This window comes from Pseudonaja textilis, chromosome 17, assembly GCF_049901715.1.
Source record: "Pseudonaja textilis isolate UNSWEBS1 chromosome 17, rPseTex1.2, whole genome shotgun sequence".
Taxonomy (NCBI): Eukaryota; Metazoa; Chordata; class Lepidosauria; order Squamata; family Elapidae; genus Pseudonaja; species Pseudonaja textilis.
In genome coordinates, this window is record NC_142006.1 from 6,800,309 (window position 1) to 6,825,239 (window position 24,931).

The following is a 24,931-nucleotide window of genomic DNA, read 5'->3' on the forward strand; positions in this document are numbered from 1 at the left end:
GCATCTTGCCCGACTCCTCCCCTTCAGGACTGCCTTCTCTTCCGAGGCCCCGCCCCGCCCCGCCCCCTCCGCCGCCACCATCGCCTTCCCCCGCTTCCCCCGAGCGGCGCGGCGCCCTCCGAGGCGGCCCCGGCCGGTAAGCAGCGCTCTTCTCCGCCCGACCCCCCGACTCTATTCGATCTTCCCGGGGCTTCGCTTTGTCCCCCGGCTTCGTCTCCCGGCCCAGTGGCCAAGAAGGCGAGAAAGAAGGGTTTGCGGCCTAGCCTGCTCCGAAGCCCCGGACTCGCCTTGCGCTCCCAGCCGAGGAAGGCGCGTCGGAGGCGGCCGGGCGAGTCTGATCTTCGGGGGGGCCAGCGGCTGTGACAGTGGCCGATTTGGTCTGGGGACACTGGGTAGGGGGGAAGCAGGACCCCTCCCCCCAACCCTTGATATTTTTAGAGGGTTTTTTGGCTTAAATTAGACGTTTTAATGCTTTTTATTGTTTTAACGTGTTTTTTAAGAATTTGCTTATAATGTTTTCCAATTGGGAGCCGCCCACAGTCCTTTGTGGAGATGGGCAGCTATAGAAATCAGATGGAGAGATAGATGAGCTGGATAGAAGTTAACTAGAGGTAGGTAGGTAGGTAGAACAGAATAACAGTTGGAAGGGACCTTGAAGCATGGATGGATGGATGGATGGATGGATGGATGGATGGATGGATGGATAGATAGATAACTTAAGATAGACAGAACAGAATAACAGTTGGAGGGGACCTTGAAGCATGGATGGATGGACGATAGATAGATAGATAGATAGATAGATAGATAGATAGATAGATAGATAGATAACTTAAGATAGACAGAACAGAATAACAGTTGGAGGGGACCTTGAAGCATGGATGGATGGATAGATAAATTAGATGGATGGATGAGGGGGAGAGGGGGGCTTCCTCATATCTCCCACCCACAAAACCAGGGCAGAATATTGCACGCATACCCTTCCCCAGCTGGTTCCAGGTCTGCATTCCCACCTCCTCTTAGTCCAGCTCAGCTTCGACCTGGGTTATTTTGGGGTGTGTCGTGTGAACCCAACAACCCCTTGGCTTCAGGGCACGGGGTGGACTCCCAAATTGGATGAATTCCCTACACTGCTTCCCTCCCTGGGCTTGGCCGATGGGAGCTGTAGTCCCAGCCATCTCGAAGGCCCCAAGACGGAAAGCTTCTTAAAATTGAGAAAAAATTGAGAGGAAATCCCCAGGGATCAATTCACATTTTTAGGAATCGAATTGGGGAACGGGTCCTGCCACCTCTAAGCAATTTTATTGGAAAATGAGGTGGTTGTCTTGCAATAGATTTTAAATTGGATGGTTTTTTTTCCTACATTTGCGGTTCTCTTTGCAGTTTGTGTCTAAGTTGGCTTGTGGTTGATTGCACAAAGGAGCAGGTTTAATGTTGAATTATGGTTTGATGAATGGTAATTTTGGATTTAAACCAACTTCACTCCCATCTCATGCAGACTCACGCTCTATCCTCTTGGCTTTGGGTTTAGTGCTAGGTCTGAACCCGGCCGTTGTGGGTTTAACAAACTATGGCTAAAACAAACCATGTCTTAGTGTGTTGTACTAAAGCTGGTAGTTTTAGCTTGCGGTGCTGTTTGTTAGTCTGTTGTAAGAATGCCTAGAGGGCTAAATTTACGGTTTAATGTGTGGTGCAAACAATTATTTGGTTAATTCCTGGTACGTTAACTTTAGAGAAGTTAACCTACCAGGAACATGAGAATAGAGCCTGTTTTTATAAGATCCCTCATGGGATATTGTTCTTACAGTTATGTTCATAACAGTAGAGGTAGTCCTTGACTTACAACCATTCATTCAGAGACCGTTCAAAGTTACAACGACCCTGAAAAAAAGTGACATAGGACCTTTTTTCACACTTATGATTGTAGCACCATCCCCGTTGTCATGTGATTTACATTCTGCTGCTTGACAACAGGTTCATATTTACAACGGTTGCAGCGTCCCAGGGACACGTTATCCCCTTTGCGACCTCCCGACCAGCCAAGAAACCAGATTCCCTTAACAACCAGGTTACTAACTGCTGGGATTCACTTAACCAAGACAGTGGAGCAAAATTAAAAATGGGGCAAAATTCATGAGGCAACTGTCTTCCTCGCTTAGCAGCAGAAATTTTGGGTTTGATTGTGGTTCGTAAGTCAAGGACTACCTGTAGTTTGTCTTCCGTGTAGGGAGGCTTCTCAAAGACCAGAGTTTTCATGATGGAAAGGACCTTGGGAAGATGAGGAAGGAGCCTACCCTTTTCACGACAGCTTGCAGAAAAAAGCTGGCTGTGGACAGTTCCAGCTTTTGTGAGGAAAATGATGAGTCAGCCTCCATCGGAGCTGGAAAAAAAATAATTGGTTGCTAAGACTCCAAGCTACCACGTGAAGGCTTTGTTTTGATCCGTGCTAGGAACAACCAGCTGATGCTTTGGGAGAATTTTAGGGAGTGATTTCCAGAAAAAGGTTTATTTAATACAGCCCAAAAGGTGCCAAATTAAATGAGGAGGGCCAAAAAGGGTTTTTTTTTCCAAAATCAGCCACTGTGTATGAGTTGGGTAGCTGTGTAAATCTGGTAGGTAAATAAAACGCACCGAATTGGGAAATTCTACTGGGAAAATGTTGAATTCTAAGTGTGGATGCAAGACTGCTCCAGGAATACTTTATCCCAGACACTGGAAAGAGTGCATAGAATAACAATAAAGATGATTAGGAGACTCAAACTTATGAAGAATGGTTGCAGAAATTGGGCATGTCTAGTTTAATGAAAAGAAGGGCTAGGGGTGACATGATAGCAGTCTTCTGCTATATTTGAAGGGCTGCCCCAAAGAAGAGGGAGTCAAGCTATACTCCAAAGCACCTGAAAGCAGGACAAGAAGCAATGGGTGAAAACTAATCAAGGAGAGAAACAACCTAAAACTATGGAGGAACTTCCCGACAGTTAGAACCATTAACCAGTGGAACAGCTTGCCACCAGAAGTTGTAAATGCTCCAACACTACAAGTTTTTAAGAAGAGATTGGATAGTCATATGTCCAGAATGCTATAGGGTCTCCTGCTTGGGCAGAGGGCTGGACTAGAAGACCTCCAAGGTCCCTCCCAGCCCTGTGATTTTATGATTTGTACACCCCCATGAGCAGTTTCAAAATTAGATAGATAGATAAAGAGATAAGAGAGAGAGAAAAAGAGAAAGAGATAGAGATGGATGGATAGATAGGGATGGATAGGTACTGTAGATAGACAGATTTACTTGCTTACATGGGATATTAAGTGAATTCTGGAGTTCTTTTTCTCCTTTATAATATTGATTCCTTTTTTAAATTGCTCAGGAAGCACTGTGTTTGTGCCAAAACTACCACATTGGATGTTGTGCAAGGTCAAAACCAATCACAACCCATTTAAAGCTTCTATTCTATTGGCTGCATTTTGACTGAGCCAGGCAAAGCAGAACAGGGAACATTCTGTGAACTGCATCTTAATTAGTATTTATCAGGCCGCCAGCGTGCCTTGATTGATTTCGAGAAGGATTCAAGAGTCGATGGAGCAGTATTATATTTTTATTGTATTTGGCCAAGAGCTGGAAAAGTAGCTGGAAAAATCTAGCCCGTGCCTGGAAAGCCACGGGAATTCCTTCAAGCTCAGTGGATCCGAAAGGACGTATTCCTTCTGTGGCTTTGCTCCCACCACGGTATTCTCACGCTGAGTGAGTCAGAAAGAAACAGGGAAAATCAGCTGGTGAATCTAAAAGAGAGGAGTGGGTATCCCATCAAGGTTGCAGTTCATTTTTCATCTTGCATTTTGACTTGGTGCCACCGCCGAAGCATCAAACTGAGTGACAAACGGATTGTCGCGAGTTGCTGTCAATTCAGAATTCCTAATGCAGTGTTTTTCTCAACCTTAGCAACTTTGAAATATGTGAGCTCCCCAGAATTCCCCAGCCAGGATGCTTTAGGATGTCTGGACTTCAACTCCCAGATTTCCCCAACCGCCCTGCTTTCGGATGGGTGGACTTCAACTCCCAGAATTCTCCAGCCAGCATGCTTTAGGGGGTTAGAATAGAAGAGAGAACCCTATTTTTAATCGTTTCCATGTTCTTTTACATCTTCGGTGCCCTGTAATTGAGGAGGCAGAGTGTTAATACTGGAATTATACTGGAATTATAAATACTGTTCTGTTTATTGGCTACCTTTTTAGACTGCCATCCTCTCCAAGCGCCCATGAATTATGCAAACCTTTGGAAGGTTAAATATTTCAGCTGCCTTCTTCTTGAAATCCAGTCATCTGCATCTTAATGCAACGAAGCAGGTTGGAATCCCTTCTCTTTTCGTTTCAGGCACCGATGGTGGACGGAGCTGGCCTGGAAAAAGAAGCCATTCTGTCTCCGAGCTCTTTCTCGCCGCCTCCATTTAGGGGGAGCTCAGGCACAAAATGGGGGACCCAAGAGAACTCTGTCCTCACCTGGATTGCATAGGTGAGGTCACCAAGGATGATATGCTTTTCAAGTCCAAGGTAAGAGGCTGTTTCTCTGCAGCGGCATTTCTGCTTGTTGGCATATACGGATAATCCTGGACCAAGATGGAGCCCAACATTTCTGTTGTTGAGCGAGACGTTCGTTAAGTGAGCTTCGTTCTATTTTACAACTTCTCTTGTTGTAGTTGTTAAGTGAGTCACTTCAGTTGATAAAGTTGGTCACACGGTCGTGACGTGAATCTGGCTTCCTCCTTGACTTGGCTTGCCAGAAGGTTGCAAAAGGAGAATCGCATGTCCCTGGGACACTAAGTCCGTCATAAATACGAGTCCATTGCCAAGCGCCCGAATTTTCACCATGTGACCACAGGGATGCTGTAACAGTCATAAGTGTGAAGAAATCGGTCCTTTTTTTCTTTTTTTAATAATGTTTATTGAAAGTTTCAAAAAAAAAATTTTTTTAAAAAAGAGAAACGTTCTCACATTTTTGCAACGTTTTCACATTTCTATTAGTGTCAGTTAAAGTCATTTGCTACAAGTAAATCTATAACATTTCCTAAACCGTTACTTTTTTATGTTATTATTACAATTAGAATACAATATTTAATTATATTACTTTACATATATACATAGCTATATAGATATTTATCCTTATTTCCATTTTCCCTTGTTGTTTGTTTAATCGGTTTCACTAGACATCTTTGCTTCCTTTTTATACAACAATTTGTACCATATATTCCAAATTGTAAAAAAACTCCCCCTCTTCCTTATTTTTTAGTAACATGGTTAGTCTAACCAAGAAATCGGTCTTTTTTTCAATGGCGTCGTAACTACGAATGGTCACTAAATGAATGTTTGCACGTTAAGGCACATTCTTGTTTCAGTTTAACAAAAAAAGAGAACACAAAACTGAAAATCCGAAAGCTTTGTATCCTAAGCAATCAAACAATCATCGTCTCCTTTTAATGACACCATAATCCTTTGCGGGGTGAAGTCTGGGCAGCTGAATGGAGCAGAGTGTTTAATGGCCGGATGCTTTTCCTGTCCCCGGTGCGGAGTTTTATTCAGCAGATAAATTCACACTGTGCCCAGAGAGAAAGAACTGCCTTTACCCAGGCCTTCGCATCACTGCTAAGCAATCAAATAATATCAAAACAATACAGTCTGTCTAAATAAAACATATAGCCTATAAATGCATCATAACATCACCACTTCGTTTATTGTTGGGAACACAAACGAGCGTGTCAAAATGAGTCAACGTTTTTCATTTTTTTCCCCCCTCGCTCTCCCATGTCAATCTAGGGAACATGCCAGTCTTGCGGTGCGGGAGGACCAAATCTCTGGGCCTGCCTTCAGGTGAGACACCCCTCCCCACACCTTGAAAACCAAACTTTTGCGGAAGGGGAATGTTGTGTTCCTCCCGCTGTCAAATCTGGGGAGATAACTGGACCACCGATGGTCCTTCGAGGGCACAGAGACCTGATTTTTTCTGCCCGCGTTACAAATACAGCCGCCTTCCAGTTCAGTGTGCTTCAGCTTAAATCCGTCTCTCTACTTCTCCAGGTTGGTTGCCATTACGTCGGTTGTGGAGAGTCCTTTGCGGATCACAGCACTTTGCACGCCCAGGTGAGGGACTTCCCACCGACTTCGTTTGACTTAAGTGGAGCTGAGTTGATTTCCTGGTGTTGAGACTCTGGAAAGAGCGCAGAGAAGAGCAACCAGGATGATGAGGGGGACTGGAGGCTAAAACGTACGGAGAACGGTTGCAGGAACTGGGCCTGGCTAGTCTAGTAAAGAGAAGGACCAGGGGTGGCATGATAGCAGTGTTCCAATACTTGAGGGGCTGCCACAAAGGAGAAGGGCTCGACCGATTCTTCAAAACATCAGAAGGCAGGGTGGAAACTAATCGAGGAGAGAACAAATCTAGAACTAAGGAGAAATTTCGTGACAGTGAGAATACTTATCCAGAGGAACAGTTTGCCCCTGGAAGGTCCTTTCCAACGCTGTTATTCTGTAACTTGGTGAAGTCTGTGAATCACAAACCCTAATGGCTGTTTTGCTGCTGTGGCTTCTTTCTTTTTTTCTTTTTCTTTTATCCTTTCCCCCACCCCTCAACCCGCACCCAGGCCAAAAAGCACAATTTGACGGTGAACCTGACCACGTTTCGGGTGTGGTGCTACGCATGCGAGAAGGAGGTGTTCTTGGACCAAAACCTGGCTTCCCATCCTACCAACCTGCCTTCCAAATATATGGAACAGGTAGCGAGTGTTATTTTGTGGACTTCGTTCCTTTTTATCGCGCCCCCCCACCCTTTCTCGGTTCGAGAACGCGAAAGAGTTGCTGGGCAACAGCAAAAATTGTATTTGGACGATATTGGAAAAATGAGGGTACACCTACAGATGAAAGTATAATTAGAAAAAATATCAGACTGTGCGGAGTCGGATAGATTGACATTAATAAGAGATAAGGAAGAAACAGAATATTTTTTAACATGGGATTTGTTTTATCAACGGTTAAATAAAAGAGGTAGACATTAGAAGATGAAAGCACACTGATATGCATAAGTGAAGAATGCAAGTGTGATGACTCGGGGCACAGCACTAAGGCAACACAGTCACATAAGTAACACTGTGTTCCCAGCTGCAGCTAATGAAGGGAATCAGGGCCCTTTCCTCCTCTGTAAGCCATGCAACCCACATTGCTCCCTTCTCCGTTCCTCCCTGGCCCTAGTATTAAGAGGGGGTGGGCCTGGGTCTTCCTTCAAATTCCCTCTTTCTTGCTCTACCTCTCCCCTGCTCTGCCCAGCCAGACTGTGCCCTTCCTCAGTTTCTTCCACAGCCAACGGAGCCACACTCCCGCTCCCTGTCATCTGTTTGGCCTCCCCTTCCGAATCAGATTCCGACGGGCATGACAGGAAGAATTGGATTATACATAAGTAAACATTAGTAATATTATTCCAGTTATTATTATTACCGGTATCAGGGTATTCAGCAGGTTCTGACCAGTTCTGGAGAACCGGTAGCGAAAATTTTGAGTAGTTCGGAGAACTGGCAAATCCCACCTCTGACTGGAGATTTTACAGTACCCTTCCCCTGCCACGCCCACCAAGCCACACCCACAGAACCGGTAGTAAAAAAATTTGAATCTCACCACTAACCGATATTATTATATCGTATAAGTAAATGGATCCAGACAATACACCGTTTATTAAGCACTTCAAAGAAATATATATATATATATATAAAAGTTGCTGAGCTCATTTTGGCTCGTGCGGGTTTGCATAAAAGTGGGCATCCTGAGCACCATTGCTCTCAGAGAGCAAGTGCGTTGCCAGGACCCGGGTGACGGCTTTTCCAAGGAGAATGCTGTGCCCCCTCCCCACCCCCCAAAAAATCCTGCTTTTCCCATTCCTCCTCCAGGATGCTGTCCCACCTGCCCACCTGCTCAAAGCCGTTCCGATTGCCGTCGCTGACGAAGGAGAATCGGAATCGGAAGATGACGACCTCAAACCAAGAGGTGAGAAGTTTGGGGTTCCTTTTGCCGTGTGTGTGTGTATGTGTGTGTGTGTGGCTGGGGAGGGGGGAGAACCAAAGCGTTACAAAAAGCAACAAAGGGGTGTCAAGAGCTTCACCCATTGGCATTCCTGCCCCCCTTTAGGCCTTACGGGAATGAAAAATCTCGGGAATTCGTGTTACATGAATGCTGCTCTCCAGGCTCTCTCGAACTGGTAAGTCGGAGAACTGTCATTGCCAGGTGGTCCTCGAGTTACGAAAATGGAGCCCACTGTTAAGTGAGTTGGCCCCATTTTCACGACTTTTCTTGCCGCCGTTCTTAAGCAAATCGTTGCATTTGTTAAGTCAGTAACGGGGTTGTTATGTGAATCTGGCTGACCTGTTGTCTTTCCTGGTCAGAAGGTTGCTAAATGGGATCCCGAGATTATAATTATAATTAGAATTCTTTTTATTGGCCAAGCGTGGTTGGACACACAAGGAAATTGTCTTGGTGTAAATACTCTCAGTGTCCATAAAAGAAAAGATACATTCGTCAGGAGTCATGAATCATCAGGTAGAACATTTAATGATAATCATACAGTACAAATAAGCAATCAAATCCCACTAGGAAACAGTCAATATAAATCATAAGGATACAAGTGACAAAGTTACAGTCCTACAGTCACAAGTGGGAGGGGATGGGCAATAAGGAGTGATGAGAAGATTAACAGTAATGGTAGTGCAGTCTTTGTAAATAGTTGGACCGCGTTGAGGGAATTATTTGTTTAGCAGAGCAATGGCATGCAGAAAAAATGTCCTTGTGTCTAGTTGTTCTGGTATGCAGTGCTGTATAGCATCGTTTTGAGGGTAGAAGTTGAAAGAGTTTATGTCCAGGATGTGAGGGGGTCTGTAAATATTTTCACAGCCCTCTTTTTGATTTGTGCAGTATACACTCCTCGATGGAAGGCAGGTGGATAGTAATTGTTTTTTCTGCAGTCCTAATTACTCTGCAGTCTGTGTCTGTCTTGTTGGGTTGCAGAACCAAACCAGACAGTTGTAGGGGTGCAGATGACAGACTCAATCATTCCTCTGTAGAACTGGATCAGCAGCTTCTTGGGCAGTTTGAGCTTCCTGAATTGGCGCAGAAAGAACATTCTTTGTTGGGCTTTTTCAGTGACATTTTTGATGTTTCAATGACATTTGATGTTAGGTGTCCATTTTAGGTCACGAGATTTAGATCCCTGGGACACTGCAGCCACCATAAATATGAGTCAGTTGCCAAGCGTCTAGATTTTGATCATCTGACCATTCTGGGGGTGGGGAGATGATGCTGCAGGGGTCGTAAGTGTGAAAAACAGTCATAATGCGACCCTTTTGCGACCTTCTGACGAGCAAAGTCCACAGAAGAAGCCAGATTCACTTAACCACCATGGCAAGGAAGGTCATAAAGCGGGGCAAAGCTCATTCTTAACAACTGTCTCGCTTAGCAACAGAAGCGTTGGGCTCAGTTGCAGTCGTAGGTCTGAGGACTGCCCGTACGTTTGAATGGAGAACTCTCTTCTTTGTTTCCGTTTTTGCTCTTGTGAATCTGCATGAAACCGCCGGAAACCTTCTCACCCACCTTCTTGCCCCCGTTTTTTTTAGCCCCCCACTTACACAGTTCTTCCTGGAATGCGGGGGGCTGGTGAGAACCGACAAGAAGCCAGCGCTCTGCAAAAGTTACCAGAAGCTGATTTCCGAAGTCTGGCACAAAAAACGGTGAGTTGGTTGAGGAGAGCCCAATGCCAACTCAAAAAGATAGATGCTCCTTTGGTCCTTTTAGCTGCCAGAAAAAGGGAACGGGGGGAAACAAGGCATTCCTTACATGCCTAGATAATCGTCCTGGCAGCCCAAAGTGGTCGGAGTGCAAGGATCTTATTGGAGAGCGTGATTGAAGACTCTTGGCTATGGATGTGTCCCATTGGAGAATATACATCCAGGGAATGGGTGGACGGCCAAGGTCAAGGGGGAAATGTATGTATGATGTAATTTAGGGTCGGCTGTACCAAGCTAACGCCAGCATGGCCGTTTCTAATAAATCAATTTTCTTTTCTCTGAGATGCGGCTAGAGACTTTTGATTTGAATGGGGGGTGGATTTCTCGAAGCCCTGACACCCAGTTTGTGAGAGGCTAAAGTAAATTCTTAGCATTGGTGGCGGGTGGATGCATGGATAGGGAAAAAAACCCCACACAATCCTCTCACTTGTTCCCTGAACTTGGTTTTCTTGTAGACCTTTCTTTAGCGAACTAGGTAACCTCATCAGTGCTAGGAGGAAGTGAGGTGTGCTCTTGTTTATATATAGAAGCTTGTTTTCTTGCAGACCTTTCAGTACTGAACTATATTAGGCGATGACGTTACCTAGTTGGGTCGTGAAACGTCTGCAATCAAACAACTAAGCTCCAAGCAACTGTATGCGAACAAGGAGCAAGTCACACCCGCTAGCACTGATGATGAAACCTGGTTGGGTAATGAAATGTCTGCAAGAAAACAAGCAAGCTCCGGGAGTACCAAGGACCCCACAATACTTCTCCTCCTCTTCCCAAACTCCACTCCACTGAAGTTACCTAGTTGGGTAATGCAACCCTTTGCAAGCAAACAACGAAGCTCAGAGATACTGTATGAAAAAACAGGGAGCAGACGCCACACTCACTTGCTCTGATGACGTTCCCTAGTTGGGTCATTTGGCGTCTGCAAATAACCACCCAGCTCAGAGGGCACCAAGGACCCCACAACAAACTGCTGGCTGTTTAGATGGCCTCTAATTGTGTGTTATCTCCGTTTCTCCTCCCTTCCTCCTAGCCCCAGCTACGTGGTCCCCAGCAGCCTCTCCCACAGCATCAAGCTGATCAACCCCATGTTCCGGGGCTACGCACAACAGGTGAGCAGCTTGCTAAGGTGGGAATTATCTGGGATCTCCCTCCTGCAATGGTTACAAGTGATTCTTAATCTTCCTCGCTGTGGAAATAGCACTTCCCTATTATTGGGTAGGGAGTCTTGCCTCAGTCACATCTGGGTCGCCAAAACGTTTTGGAGTTTGTTCGCGGGACGTCTGTCTTCTTTTGAATAAACCCATTTTTTCCCCTAACAAACCTCTTTTTGCCCCCTTCCCAGGACACGCAAGAATTCCTCCGCTGCCTGATGGACCAACTTCATGAAGAGCTGAAGGAGCCGATGGTGGCCGAACTGCGTGACTCGGATGCCAGCGACACCGACGAGAAGAGGGAGGGGGACCGCAGCCCCTCGGAGGACGAGTTCCTCTCCTGCGACTCGAGCAGCGACCGCGGGGAAGGGGACGGGCAGAGCAAAGCGGGCTCGGCTGAAGCGGAGCTGCTGATCCAGGAGGAGGCGGGCCGCAGCATCTCCGAGAAGGAGCGGATGAAGGAGCGGAAATTCTCCTGCCACCAACGGCGGAGCAACTCGGAGCAAGTCGACGAAGATGCTGACATTGACACCTCAGTGATGGCAGTGGAGGGCGGGGCTTCTCCAGAAGGGCTCCTCCCACCCCCACCTCGACCCGCCAGCCCTGCAAGGACCCCAGGTAGGATCTATGTGAGGCGTCCTTCCTTCCTTCCTTCCTTCCTTCCTTCCTTCCTTCCTTCCTTCCTTCCTTCCTTCCTTCCTTCCCTTTTCTCCCATTTATCTTCTCTTTTCTCTTTTCCCATGTTTCTTCCTTCCTTCCTCTCTCCCTCCCTTTCTCCCATCGTTCCTCCCTCCCTCCCTCCATCTCCTCATCCTCCCTTCCTCCGTTATTATGTATCTTCCTTCTCCTTTTTTCCTTTCCCACCTTCCCCACCTCCCCTCCTTCTCTTTTCATCTTGCCCTCCCTTCCTTTTTATCTTCTCCTCTTTCTTCTTCTCCTCTCTGCATTTTTTAAGCCGCCCAGAGTCTCCTTACAGTGGGGGGAGAGGAGAGACATAAAAATTTGATAAATAAAATGCATCAAATCTTCTCCATTCCCAGAACCAGATAACGATGCTTACCCACGTTGTTCCTCGCGGCCCTGCAGCCCTGTCCACCACGACGTGTACGCCAAACTCTCGAATCCTCCCCATCCCAGCCCGGTGAGGCTGGGGCCCTCGTACGTGCTGAAGAAAGGTAGGAAGAGAGCGTGTCTATGCCATGGGGTTATTTGAGTCCTCACCTGATTGGCCCCTTAGCTAGTGGGGTTGTGAAGTGAATTTGGCTTCCCCATTGGCTGGGCATCCATGTTAGACGGGGGTGATAGGCGTCGTTGCAGGATGTCAGCTTGTTCCAAGCGAAGCTGCCTTTTGCAATTGACTGGGTGGCGATTTTGTCAGTGTTAGGAGCGTGGTGGCGCAGTAGTTAGAATGAAGGATTGCAGGCTAGCTCTGCCCACCGCCGGGAGTTCGATCCTGACCGACTCAGCTTTCCATCCTTCCAAGGTGGGTAAAATGAGGATTGTTGGGGACAAGATGCCGACTCTAAACCGCTTAGAGAGGAGGGCTGGAAAGCATCATCGTGAAGGCTTAAGTGCTGTTGCTATCGGTGTGCAAGTAGTGTTTCCGTCTATTTTGCAATTGCACCCAAGGAGTCTATCGCTGTGGGTCAGTCTCTTTCCTTCTGCTGCAGTCGTTTTGTTCTTATTCATCTCCTTCTCCAGCTCAGCTGTTGACTGCTGGAAAAAAGAAGAAAGAGTTACGTTACCGTAGCGTCATCTCTGACATCTTTGACGGCTCCATTCTCAGCCTCGTCCAATGCCTCACCTGTGACCGAGTGAGTTTCTGTGGAACTTCCTTTTCTTGCAAGATCCAATCGGGGTCGGTCACCAAAACCTGAGGTTTAGCCTTCTGAGCTTTCGGACTCATGCTGGAACTCATCCTTGGGGAACTTCTATCTATCAGAATGGGTTGTTTTGGGCTGTTCTGTGCATTGTATTTATGTGCTGCCTTCCCATTGGCTGATTGGTGTGTCAATGGCCAGCGATTGGCTGTTGTTTCCCTGTGCTGCCAAGTCCTCGGCTCCTAAGTACCTGATAGGTTGGTGTTAAATCAGCACTCCTGTCGACTGACAAGCCGCCCATTTCCCAGGCTTCAATCATTTCCCTGGCTATTTTTGTACCTGCTCGGCCAACAATCTTAGTAGCTGCGAAATTGAATGTATGTCCTTGTTCATTGGCTTTCGTTTCCACTTAGTTACTTACTCCTCTCTTCCTTCGGTGCCCTCCAGGTTTCCACCACTGTAGAGACTTTCCAAGATCTGTCGCTGCCGATTCCCGGGAAGGAAGATTTGGCTAAACTGCATTCGGCCATTTACCAAAATGTGCCCATCAAGGCAGGAGCATGCGGCGACAACTACGCCGGCTCGCAGGGCTGGATTGCCTTCATCATGGAGTACATTCGCAGGTCTGTGGATCTTGGGAGCGCCTTCAGATGTTAAGGCCAGCTGGGGAATTCTGGGAGTTGAAGTCCACACCTCTTAAGGCTGCTAAGGTTAAGAAACAGCGCTCTATTGTTTCTTGATTTATTGTGTTTTCACACTGACTTTGATAGCTCAGAACAGGCCACATTGGTTGAGAAGGAGGAGCCTGTTTTTTTTCCAATGTTAACAATGAGAGAGCCAAATTCACAGTCACATTTCTGATGCAAAGCATCAAGAGTGAATGTTGGGTCTAAAATGCGCTGTGTGGATGCAGGCAAATTTGAACCCGGGGTCTCCCCGATCCATTTCAATGCTCGCATTAAGACCTGCTCTGAGGGGTTTGTAGAGAGCAGTATTGTGGGGTCCTTGGTGGTGCTCTGAGCTTGGTGGTTTTCTTACAGACATTTCACTACCAAACTAGGTAACATCATCAGTGCTAGAACGGAGCTAGTTTCCACCCAGTGTTACCTTCTAGCGCTGATGATGTTACCTATTCGGGTAATAAAACGTCTTAAAATAGCATTGATGGTGAAAAACCAAATTCTCTGACACTGAATGTAAGACAATTGGCCCTCAACCTCCTGTGGTCAATTTTAATTTTTACTAGTGTGGAAGGCCGGTTTGGAGCCTAACCTGGTTCAGAATTGGGGCTCAGAATGATTCACCCCTCCCCTCCCCCAGGTGTGGTTTTCCAGAAGCCCCGAGTGCAAATTCGTAATTTCAAGCAGGGTGTTAGCTCCATAGTGATATATTTATATATATATATTAGGCACATCAATCAGTCTTCGTTACTCTGCATGGAGAGTAACTACAATGGAGACAGAACACGAGGAGAGAGAGATATACCCTCTCATGGCCTCCTTTATATGGACAGCTTCTTAAAGCGGCAATAACCCTGCTGACTGATCCTCATTGCATCAGCATTTACAGCAGCTGGTCAGCTATTAAACCTCCAATACTTTAACATTGTCTTCTCCAGGTTTGTGGTGTCCTGTATCCCCAGCTGGTTTTGGGGGCCCGTCGTTACTCTGGAAGACTGCCTGGCTGCCTTTTTCGCCGCAGACGAGTTGAAAGGTGTGTGTGTGTGTGTACAGGGAGGAAGGCTGCTAATAACTGCCTTGCTTAGCGGTGGAAATGCTGGTCCCAGTTGAGATTGTAACAAGTAGTTCAAGGACTATTTGTAGCCCTGTGGGTTTGTGTTTCATTTTCCAGTTCGATCACCTGGTGGTCCCCCATCGAAGCACAAACCGTCAGCCTTGCATAGTTTGTTTTTTGGGGTTGAGAGAGAGAGAGAGAGAGCAAGAAATTAAAAATGTGGGTCGTTGTCTGTTTTACATCTGCCTTAATTTTACTTTCCCTTCTAGGCGACAACATGTACAGCTGTGAAAGGTGTAAAAAGTAAGTTCCCTTTTCCCACCCTCCGTCGTGGGGAGAAGTCCTCCCTTCCCATAAAAAAACCCACTCCCCCCCAAAAAGGGATATTTTCCCTGGTGGCTCCCACTTTGGCAAATTTTGAGGAACGATGCTCAGCATCCCGGTGGGAGAATAAAATTGGAAGCAGCCCAGAAGCGACTGCGTTAGCGGATCCAGGAAAGTTGGCTGGGGAATTTAAAGTCCGGAGAGCTTAAATGTCACCACCGTTTGAGAAACCCTGGACCAATAATAATCCTCCTCCTCCTCCTCCTCCTCCTCCTCCTCCTCCTCCTCCTCCTCCTCCTCCTCTCCTTCTTCTTCTCCTTCTCCTTTTTCTCCTCCTCCTCCTCCTCCTTTTTCTTCTCCTTCTCCTCCTCTCTTTCTTTCTTTCTTTCTTTCTTTCTTTCTTTCTTTCTTTCTCTCTCTCTCTCTCTCTCTCTCTCTCTTTTTCTTTTGTTCCTCCTCCAGGTTACGGAACGGAGTCAAGTATTGTAAAGTGCTTCAACTGCCTGAGGTGAGCAGTTTTCCCTTTGCTTGGTTTTGCCCAACACCGTTTGGCTGAATTTCTTCCTCGGTTAATGGTGTTACCTGCTATTTGCAGAGTGAGGGATATATGTTCCAGAGCCCTCACTCTGGAAGGACAGCGCACTAAGGGAAGACGTGGGCAGGGTGACATATACACATCGGGGAGGCATATTGTGGGAGACAGTTTTCTAAACAAAAAAAGGACAGAGGAGGGAAAGAAAAGGGATTCCCTACCATTCGGTCATAACTCAAGACGCTTCTTGGGTGAGAAGCGAAACGGCTTCGAGGAAAAACAGAGAAAGCCCCTGTAGCCTCTTGAGAAAGTACCTTTGGGGGGAAAAGGGAGAGGAAAAAGGAAAGGAAGTAAATAGATGACGAAGGGAAGAGAAAGGGGAAAGGGAAGAGATGAGAAAAGGGAGGGAGGGAAGGGAGGAAGGAAGGAAGGAAGGAAGGAAGGAAGGAAGGAAGAAAGAAAGAAAGAAAGAAAGAAAGAAAGAAAGAAAGAAAGAAAGAAAGAAAGAAAGAAAGAAAGAAAGAAAGAAAGAAAGAAAGAAAGGAGGGAGGGAGGGAGGGAGGGAGGGAGGGAGGGAAGGAAAGAAGGGAGGGAAGGAAGGAAGGAAGGAAGGAAGGAAGGAAGGAAGGAAGGAAGGAAGGAAGGAAGGGAAAGGGAGAAGGAACGGAGAGAGGAAGGGAAGAAAAAGAAGGAAGGAAGGAGATGAGGGGAGGGGAGATGAGAAAAAGGGAGGGGGAGAATGGTGACTTCCTGGTGGGTTATGACCCCTGCAGGCATTTTTCAGACTCTTCTTCCCTGCCCGCCTCCAGGTCCTCTGCATCCATCTGAAGCGTTTCCGGCACGAAGTCATGTATTCCTTCAAGATCAACAGCCACGTTTCCTTCCCCCTGGAAGGCCTGGATCTCCGGCCCTTCCTGGCCAAGGAGAGCATCTCCAAAGTCACCAACTACGACCTCCTCTCGGTGATTTGCCACCACGGCACGGCCGGCAGTAAGTCCCCTTTCCTTCGCCTCGCTCGGTTCCTCCCAAGTGGATGCCGGACACAGGGCTCTGGGCCTTGGGCCCCGCTTCAATTCTCGGCCTCTCGGTCCTAGGTGGACATTACATTGCCTACTGCCAGAACATGATCAATGGCCAGTGGTACGAATTCGATGACCAGTACGTGACGGAAGTGCACGAAACGGTCGTGCAGAACGCCGAGGCTTACGTCTTGTTTTACAGGTAAGGGTGACCTTGTTCAGGTAGTCCTCAACTTACGACCACCTCTCAGCCCACCATTGCACCATCTCGAGGTGATTGGCCCAAAGTCACCTAGTTGGTTTTCATGCATAAGGTGGGACCAGAACTCACCATCTCCTGGTGATTAACCCAAACGCACTCGGCTGACTTTCATGCCTAAGGTAGGACTAGAAGTCACCGTCTCCTAATGATTGTCCCAAAGTTACCCAGCTGGCTTTCACACCTAAGGTGGGACTAGAACTCCCAGTCTCCTGGTGACTGACCTGAGTTCACTCGGCTGACTTTTATGCCTAGGATGGGACTATAACTCACCATCTCTCTTAGTGATTGGTTCAAGGTCACCCAGCTAGCTCTCAAGGGCTAGAACTCACTGTCTCCCAGTGATCAGCTCACAATCACCTAGCCAGTTTCCATGCATAAGATGGGGCTAGAACTCCCCGTCTCCTGGTGAATGGGCCAAAGCCACTAGCCAGCTTTCATACTTGAGGCGAGGCTAGAACTCACGGTCTCCCACTTTCTAGCCCCGGTGCCTTTTCCTACAAAACCAAACTCTTCACCTCCTCCTCCCACAGAAAAAGCAGCGAGGAGGCTGTCCGGGAGCGCCAGAAAGTCGTCTCGTTGGCCACCTTGAAGGAGCCCGGACTGCTCCAGTTCTACATCTCCCGCGAATGGCTGAACAAATTCAACACCTTCACGGAGCCCGGGCCCATCAGCAACCACACCTTCCTGTGCTCCCATGGAGGTGAGGGAGTTTCTTTACGCCCCCAACTGAGCCCCCAATTTATGTCATTGGGTGAGTTGCGCCCCATTTTGCAGGCTCCTTGCCCCAGTTGTTAACTGGATCACTGCAGTTGCTAAAGTGAATGATGCTTCGACCGTCATAAATAGGAGCCAAGGGTCTGGATCTTGATCACGTGACCCCTGGGATGCGGCAACGGTCGTAAGTGTGAAAAACAGTCCTAGCTCCCTTTTTTCCAGTGCCGTTGCAACCATATCAGACAGCCACTATAAGAATGGTTGTAACTCGAGAACTGCCTGTATCAAAGAAAACAACGGCACGCTCACAGGTGGGGCAAAAAGTAGATTTAGGGAGTTCTACGTCACCCCACCTTGATTCTACAATTGGTCCTTGACTTACGACCACAATTGAAAACAGGAAATTCATCATTAAGTGGCTTGGTCGTTCTGCGAGGCCTCACATAACTCCACCTGGTTTTACATTTCCTTGCTGCCTTTCCCAGATCACTTTACTTGTCCAGAGCTGATAAGGTCTCCAATAGTGATCCCCTGATCCCCTACAACCGTCGTAAATGAGAGCTGTTCTGACCCAAACCTTTTTCCAATAAAAGAAACACGAACCAAAGGGGAACAGAAACCTTTGAATGATTCTTACGAATCCCCGGTTAAAAGGCTGCTGCAAACTAATTAACTTTTGATAAGCACGAGCCTCGCCAAAGCTCTGCGAGGCTGCCAAGAATAACAGATAAGGTTACCTGGAAATATTATACAACACAAGAGTCTTCAAATACCAACTAAGATACTGCAAGTTTCAAAATGTCTTTGCTTCCTGCAAAGAACGTCCACTTCACAGCTGGCTTTTATCTTCTTGAAGGAGGGGCCATTACCTTGCAGCCTTACTCCCGAGTCGCCCGTGCTGCCGCAGCTGCTCTTTCCTGCGAGCAGCCTTGCGTGCATGCGCACTTGGCACAGGCTCCTCGGGAACCTCCTCATTGCTACTGCCAGCCCCCACGATCTCTGAAGGCAGCAGTCCACTCCCTGATAGTCTTGGCCCCTCATTTGAGTCCTTGCTCTCCTCAGCCGTCTGCACCTGCTGCCGGCTAACCACAACAGTTGCCCACAGATCACCACAATGGTCATAAGCACGAGAACTGGTCGAAAGTCATATTTTTTTCAGTTCCATGATGACTTCCAACAGTGCAGTTCTTAACTCTCTGTTTTCTCTTTCTCAATAGGAATTCCACCGAATAAATACCATTATATTGACGATCTGGTGGTGATTCTGCCCCAGAATGTTTGGGAATACCTGTATAACAGGTGAGGAGTTTCCTGTTCCAGTGGTTCAGCCACCGTTGGGAGTTTCTGTTCTTTCCCTCCTATCACCTCTTCACCCTAGAGCACGCAGAGAGGAGAGGATAAGGGAGAGACGTGGTCTACTGGGGAGGAGAGGGCCTTGATCCTCTTGATGGGCTGCAGCTGTGATAACTGGTTCAAAGGACGGACGTGCGTATGGGCCAGTGCTGGAAACAAAGCATGGAAATATCGCTAGTCTGTCGTTCCTCTCTGAGTTTGGCGTCCTTCTCAGTGTGTGTTCCGATAGCTGTGGACGTCTTCATGCCCTTATCTTGCCCGGTTCCCTTGATTGCTTCAGTGTGGTTTGTGTTGTTTTTATAACGTATTGGCATTTTTTAGTTTAAACGGCATTTCCTCTTCCTCGTAACTGCTTGCGGGGGAGTTTTTTTTTTGTCTCCGGTCAAGGATATTTGGAGCTTTGAAGCAAAGTGAAGGAATATAAGGGGCTTCACCTGTTTTTTGTGACTGTGTTTATTTTGTGACCCACCCTGGGTCATCACAGAATGGTTATAAGTTGGTGGCTTCCCGTGTAACTCTCTACACCTCCTGATCTCCCGAGTGACCAGGCCCAGGAAAACCCACCTTGTCAGTCCGGAGTAGAGTACCCCTGCAAGCGTTCGATCCCAGGGTGCAAGGCGTTCATTGAATTTACCACCCAGTTTCTTTCCCTGCTCAGGTTTGGGGGCGGCCCGGCTGTGAATCACCTCTACGTCTGTTCAGTGTGCCAGGTGGAGATCGAAGCCCTGGCTAAGCGGAGGAAAATGGAGATTGACACGTTCATCAAGGTAACATGTCCCTCCACCCCCCAGAGCTGGCCTGGTATAGTAGGGAGCCCCAACAGTGGGTTCAAGGGGAGGGGCTGGTTGGGTTTGCCAAGGGCCCCCTCCCAATTTGGAAAAAAAAGAAAGAAAGAATTCAAAAACTGGAAAGGGGAATCCAGAATATGCCGATAACAGCCTTGGGGTTACCCCAAAGAGCATACACTTACGACCGCAATTGATCACCAAATCTCGGTCCTTGTTTTTAGAATTCTGTACCGTCTGCCAGATGGTAATAGTTCAAAAAAAAAGGGTGCCCAGGATGAGACGGGTCTTTGAGAATGTTTTGAACTTTCTTGAGGCAGCGGGAGCTCTAAAGCTCTTCCAAAGAGGGGAGAGGGCAACCAGTGATCCTCTGGGCAATGACCTTAACCCTCTGGAGCGCTGTACCATCTGACCCTGTGCAATTGGCAAACAAACAGAGGTGCAATAAGTTAAGATACTCTCTATGGTGCAGCGGTAGAAGGTCACCGGCAGTTTTTCATTCCGTTGTTGTTTCCTGAGAAGTCTCAGGTAGCATAATCTCTGCTGGTCCCTTTTGACCAGGGTGGGGTGGGGGACACATGATAGCAGTCTTCCTGTATTTGAGGGGCTAACACAAAGAAGACTGGGATCAACTTATTTTCACGACCCCTCCCCCCAGCCTGACCGCTCTCCCTTTTGTCCTCTCAGCTAAACAAAGCTTTCCAGGCAGAGGAGTGCCCGAGCGTCATTTTCTGCATCAGCATGCAGTGGTTCCGTGAGTGGGAGGCCTTCGTCAAAGGGAAGGATAATGGTGAGAGTGGGGGTGACCCTGGCTTGGGTGGGGGGGAGGCAGTGAGGACCCCACAAAGATGTGAACCCGGAAGCGACATTTTCCAGGACGCTGGTTTTACCTAAAGGGTAGCCTTTAATTATCGGGAGGGATTGCAAAATGGCGGAGCTTCCATTTCCTCAGCTCACTCGGTTATTTCCGTTCCATATTCTGTTTTAATCTCATTCGTGTTCCGTTTTATTGTTTTATTTTATTACTTCTTCGTTTTGTTTTATTTTATTTTGTTTCATTGGACTTGTATCCCGGACTTGTGCAGTGACCTAGAGGTGGCGCTCTCACCCTCCCAATCAGGAAGCTATGAGTTCAACCCTAGGTAGAGGCAGATATTTCGCTCTCTGGGCACACAGAATATATCTGCTGCGAACTCTGCATTGGCGACAGGGAGGGCATCCGGCCAGTAAACACTCAGTTCCATTCGGTTGCCCCGACTCCACCCCAATACAAGGGATTACGGGGGGTCATTAAAAGACCAATAATAATAATAATAATTAGTAATAGCCAAACCACATCCAGAGCAGGAGGCCGCCCTCAACGCTGCACACTCGCCGACCCGCAACTCATAACCGCTGTTTTTATTTTCCACAGAGCCCCCTGGCCCGATCGACAACACCAAAATCGCTGTGGCCAAAGGAAGCGGCCACATGCAAGTCAAACAGGGTAAGTACGGAAAGGGAACACCGACTTGTCCACCAGCCCTCCGGTCTCCCATCGGGCCAGTCCAAGAGCGGAGAAAACCCAGCCTGCCTTTGATCGGTGCTTGAGGTCTTGAGTCTTTTCCCAGGAGCCGATTATGGGCAGATCTCGGAGGAGACCTGGATTTACTTGAGCACGCTCTACGGCGGAGGCCCCGAGATCGCCATCCGGCAAAACGTGGCCCAGGTGCAGGAGGTGGAGAGCCTCCACGGGGAGCAGAAGATCGAAGCCGAGACCAGGGCTGTTTAAAACGAGGGACGCATTCAGGTAAGTCTGTCTGGAGCAGGGGTCGCCCAACCTTTTGGGCCTCCGGGACCACCAAACTCATCATTTTAAATCCCGCGGACCAGAGGCCCCTGGGGAAATCCCTCCCAGAAAGGTCTGCAGAAAAATTCCCCACCCCCATTTTCCTACCGATCGATCGTTCTTTATTTGGGATCGCAGGATCCTGTCTCCAGCTCCGTTCTCAGGGGGAAAAAGAGAGACTTTTGGCTCCGTGCAAGGAAAACAGCAGAAGCAGCAGAAGTCTTTCTTTCTCTCCCCCAAACTCCGCCAGAAATGAGTCCTTGTGAGACTTGTCACCTTGTGAGACATCCTCTTGCCTTTATTATCTACACCACAGGAATGCTGCAGCTGTCGTAAAACGGGCCCTGAGCCATGTTTTTCAGGTGCTGTTGCAGCTTCGGATGGTCACTAAATGAACAGCTGTAAGTCGAGGGCTACCTGTATTCTAAGTCCAGCAAAGGAAACTGACCTCTACACTTTTTTAAACATTCTTGAAAACTTTGTTTTTTTTAAAAAAAAATAGCTGCAGGGAGTCCCCGACTTAACAACGGTCCATGCAGGGAATGTCGGACTCGGTGGTGGTAGTAAGTGGTGGTAGTAGTGGTTGTGGCGGTAGTGTTAATTGTTCTTGACTTTTCCTTCCTTCCTTCCTTCCTTCCTTCCTTTGCGGCCTTCGGATGAGCAGAATCTTTGCTTTAAAAACTGTCCTTTCCAAAATTCCTTTCCTAACAGTGGTCCATCCTCATAAATCAAAGTTTCCTTTCCTTCCCTCCCTAGCAACAGAAATGTTCCCTCGTGGTGGTAGTAGTAGTTGTGGCAGTAGTGTTCATTGTTCTTCCTTCCTTCCTTCCTTCCTTCCTTCCTTCCTTCCTTCCTTCCTTCCTTCCTTCCTTCCTTCCTTCCTTCCTTTCCTTTCCTTCCTTTCCTTCTCTTCCCTTCCTTTCCTTCCATCCTTCTTTCCTTTCCTTCCTTCCTTCCTTCCTTCCTTCCTTCCTTCCTTCCTTCCTTCCTTCTTTCCTTCGTTCCTTTCCTTAGGTCGGCTCCCCCGTCAAACTCCTCCTGCATTTTGGAAGTCAACACACATCCAGCCGCTGCGCTCACCACTACCACCCACTGCCCTGTCCCCAACAAGCCCCTTGGGCACCCATCTTAATTTGAGGCTCGGTCGCTTTTCCCTCCCCCTTTGACCGGGCGCAGCCTCCCACCTGCCTACCTTTGTCCCCAAATCGTCCCGTTCCAGGCCAGGATGCGCACCTGCTTCGGTTTTTCATTTCCCGCTTTCTCATCCCGTCACCTGCAGAAGCCGGGAAAGGATTCTTTTGGACAAGTTTTGGGCTGGAAGGAGCCGGTGTCATAACCATTCTCCTTCGTCACCTTGCTGGCCTTTTTGTGGCTTGAGCTTTTCTTGGGGGTACCGAGGAGAAGCGCCCCATTGTCTTGGCTCTCCTTTCGGTTCCTCTCCTGAATTTTTACCTGGATGGTAGGGGAAGGCGGAGGGCACACGCAGGAGAGATTTTGAAGCCATCTGGAAAGAACCTCATCACCGGAAAGGAATACATGGGCAATAGAGTTTGGCTTTTTTCTTCCTTTGGTGGCACATCAAATATATCTATTTTTTTTCCACTCCCTTCCCTTGTACGGATCAAAAGGGTTGGGTGGAACACACACACACACACACACACACATACCCCAAAATTCCCTACTATTTATCTATTTATTTGCAAGGCATGGATTGTCCTTGGTTCTTCTCGTCTCTGTCCCCCTTCCAAGCATCGCCCGGCACAAACCGCTAACACTGGTACCCCTAAAACGAAGCACAGACACGCTTGAAATTTTCATCCAGGGGTTCCTTGCACACCCAAATGGCTGCAGCCAGAAGCCCCCCCACCCAAAACGAGGGAATAATTCCTGCAAAATTTTCCTCCTCGTGACTTTTCTCATCCACCTGGACGATGCTTAGGGCAAGACGGAGCTTAAGGGAGTTCTTCCTTAGGCCAATGGCCATCCCACTCTGGACGTGAATGAAGAGCTGGCCTCTTGGGACGTCTCCGCTTCTCGCTTCTTCGACAGAGCCCGGTGGCTAATCCGAGAGAAGAGATTCTTAAGGGATTTGTCACTCAACACCTTTCTCCCCAAACTCACACCTCCACACAACCTCACTTTTTGGAATGGCATCGCCCTCAACAAGCCAGTTTATTATTATTATTAATAATAATATTTTTTTCTGGAGAAAGGAGTAGCAGCCACGGAGGAGGAAGGGATGCAGAATATAATGTGAACTTGGGAGAATCGGCTTTGAAGACGAAACGTCAATGGCAAAGGCTGGGTTGAGGACCCACCCAGAGTAAGATCCTGGCCAGGTGTCTTTGCCCTCTACCTGCCGGAGGCCACCTGTCTTTGCTGTTTCCTCCCCTCCCACAGTCCTTCCAGGGTGGCCTTGTTTTTCATCATCCGGCCTGGATCTATTTGGTGGAGACTTGGACCTCGGACGATTCGTCCCGGTGCCCAAAATGGATTTGATTTTTATTTTATTTTTTTCCTGCCAAGAACATCGACCAATAAAACTCACTCGCATTCAAAAAGACTGTTGAATTGGCTTTTGCTTCGATTTGAGCTGGGTGGGCTACTATTATCCCCTGAGCTGTAGCCAAGGGTCAGCCCTGTAAAAGAAAAGAAAAAATGGAAGGGAAGGGGTGTAATTTAACTCCTCAGGCCCAGCCTGGATTTCCTTAGGCTGGGAAGGCCTGGGAGCTTGGGAACTAACCGAGGACTGCATATTTAAAATCCTAGGGCAAGTGTGCGCGCCCAGATAATAATATATAAGTAGTCCTCAACTTAGTGACCATTCAAATAATATTTAAGTAGTCCTCAATTTAGTGACCATTCAAATAATATTTAAGTAGTCCTCAATTTAGTGACCGAAGTTAACGGCACTGAAAAAAGGGACTTAACCTTTTTTTCACATTTTATGGCTCTTTTGGCATCCCAGATCAGCTGTTCTGAGCTCTGCTTGGCATCACAAGAGTTTTCCTTCTGGGGTTAATCATTCATGGCTGGCTGGGGTGATTTTTCTTTCTTTTTTTAAACCAATCCTTCCCCTGCAGCCCTGCCAAAAATTAGCCCCCCCATTTTTGGACATGATTCACTTCCCTCTCACTTTTCTTAGCATCGGAAATTCTGGTCATAAGTTTTCCGTTGCAAATACATATGTGCGAAGTTTGTAATTGTTTCCTTCCTAATTTCCCACCTTTCTTTTCTAAAATAAATCCACACTGAATGTGCACAAACTGTAGCTCAAGCCTTCGCTCGCTTTCAAATGGAAGCACTTTATTTGATTGAATTCTGTCTCCAGAAATAAAATGAGTCAAAAACACTAGAACTCGGATTTTCTTTACACCGTTTTTTTTTTTCCCAGCTAGGAAAATCATACATACATACAAGACATTTAAGTCGCCACCAAAAAACCTACATAAAAAGAATCCAGTGCCTTACAGAAGTAAACAATTTTTTAAAAAAATGAAAAAAAACACAAAAAAAGTGCTCTGACGTTTTATGTTAAAATATAATTTGGCGGGTTTTTTTTTTTCTTTAAATCTTTTTGACACTTCAAGCATGAGAAGGAAGGATGCG

The 24,931-nt window shown here is 47.4% G+C and overlaps 1 protein-coding gene across 2 annotated transcripts; it reads left to right on the forward strand.

Annotated features, from left to right (window-relative positions):
* The first annotated feature begins 51 nt into the window (after positions 1 to 51).
* Positions 52 to 23,883, forward strand: USP20 (ubiquitin specific peptidase 20). Of its 2 annotated transcripts, none has more exons than XM_087914679.1 (25): positions 52 to 136; positions 4,367 to 4,542; positions 5,803 to 5,856; positions 6,064 to 6,126; positions 6,627 to 6,758; positions 7,920 to 8,016; positions 8,158 to 8,227; positions 9,636 to 9,749; positions 10,831 to 10,909; positions 11,143 to 11,569; positions 11,992 to 12,126; positions 12,653 to 12,765; positions 13,219 to 13,394; positions 14,390 to 14,484; positions 14,775 to 14,808; positions 15,292 to 15,337; positions 16,171 to 16,351; positions 16,456 to 16,582; positions 17,173 to 17,342; positions 18,574 to 18,655; positions 19,368 to 19,476; positions 20,182 to 20,284; positions 20,909 to 20,980; positions 21,105 to 21,283; positions 22,337 to 23,883. In XM_087914679.1, exons 2-24 carry the CDS (start codon positions 4,462 to 4,464, stop codon positions 21,263 to 21,265), a joined length of 2,721 nt encoding a protein of 906 aa, XP_087770805.1. In that variant the 5' UTR covers positions 52 to 136; positions 4,367 to 4,461; the 3' UTR covers positions 21,266 to 21,283; positions 22,337 to 23,883. The 2 variants fall into 2 exon arrangements, with proteins under 2 accessions (XP_087770805.1, XP_087770806.1); XM_087914680.1 differs by having other exon boundaries at positions 22,602 to 23,883.
* The last annotated feature ends 1,048 nt before the right edge of the window (positions 23,884 to 24,931 follow it).

Coding starts and splice junctions, on each gene's coding strand:
- USP20 (XM_087914679.1), top strand. CDS start 4,462: ATGGGGGACCCAAGAGAACTCTGTCCTCACCTGGATTGCATAGGTGAG. Junction 4,543..5,802: donor ATATGCTTTTCAAGTCCAAG/GTAAGAGGCTGT, acceptor ATGTCAATCTAG/GGAACATGCCAGTCTTGCGG. Junction 9,750..10,830: donor GAAGTCTGGCACAAAAAACG/GTGAGTTGGTTG, acceptor CCTTCCTCCTAG/CCCCAGCTACGTGGTCCCCA.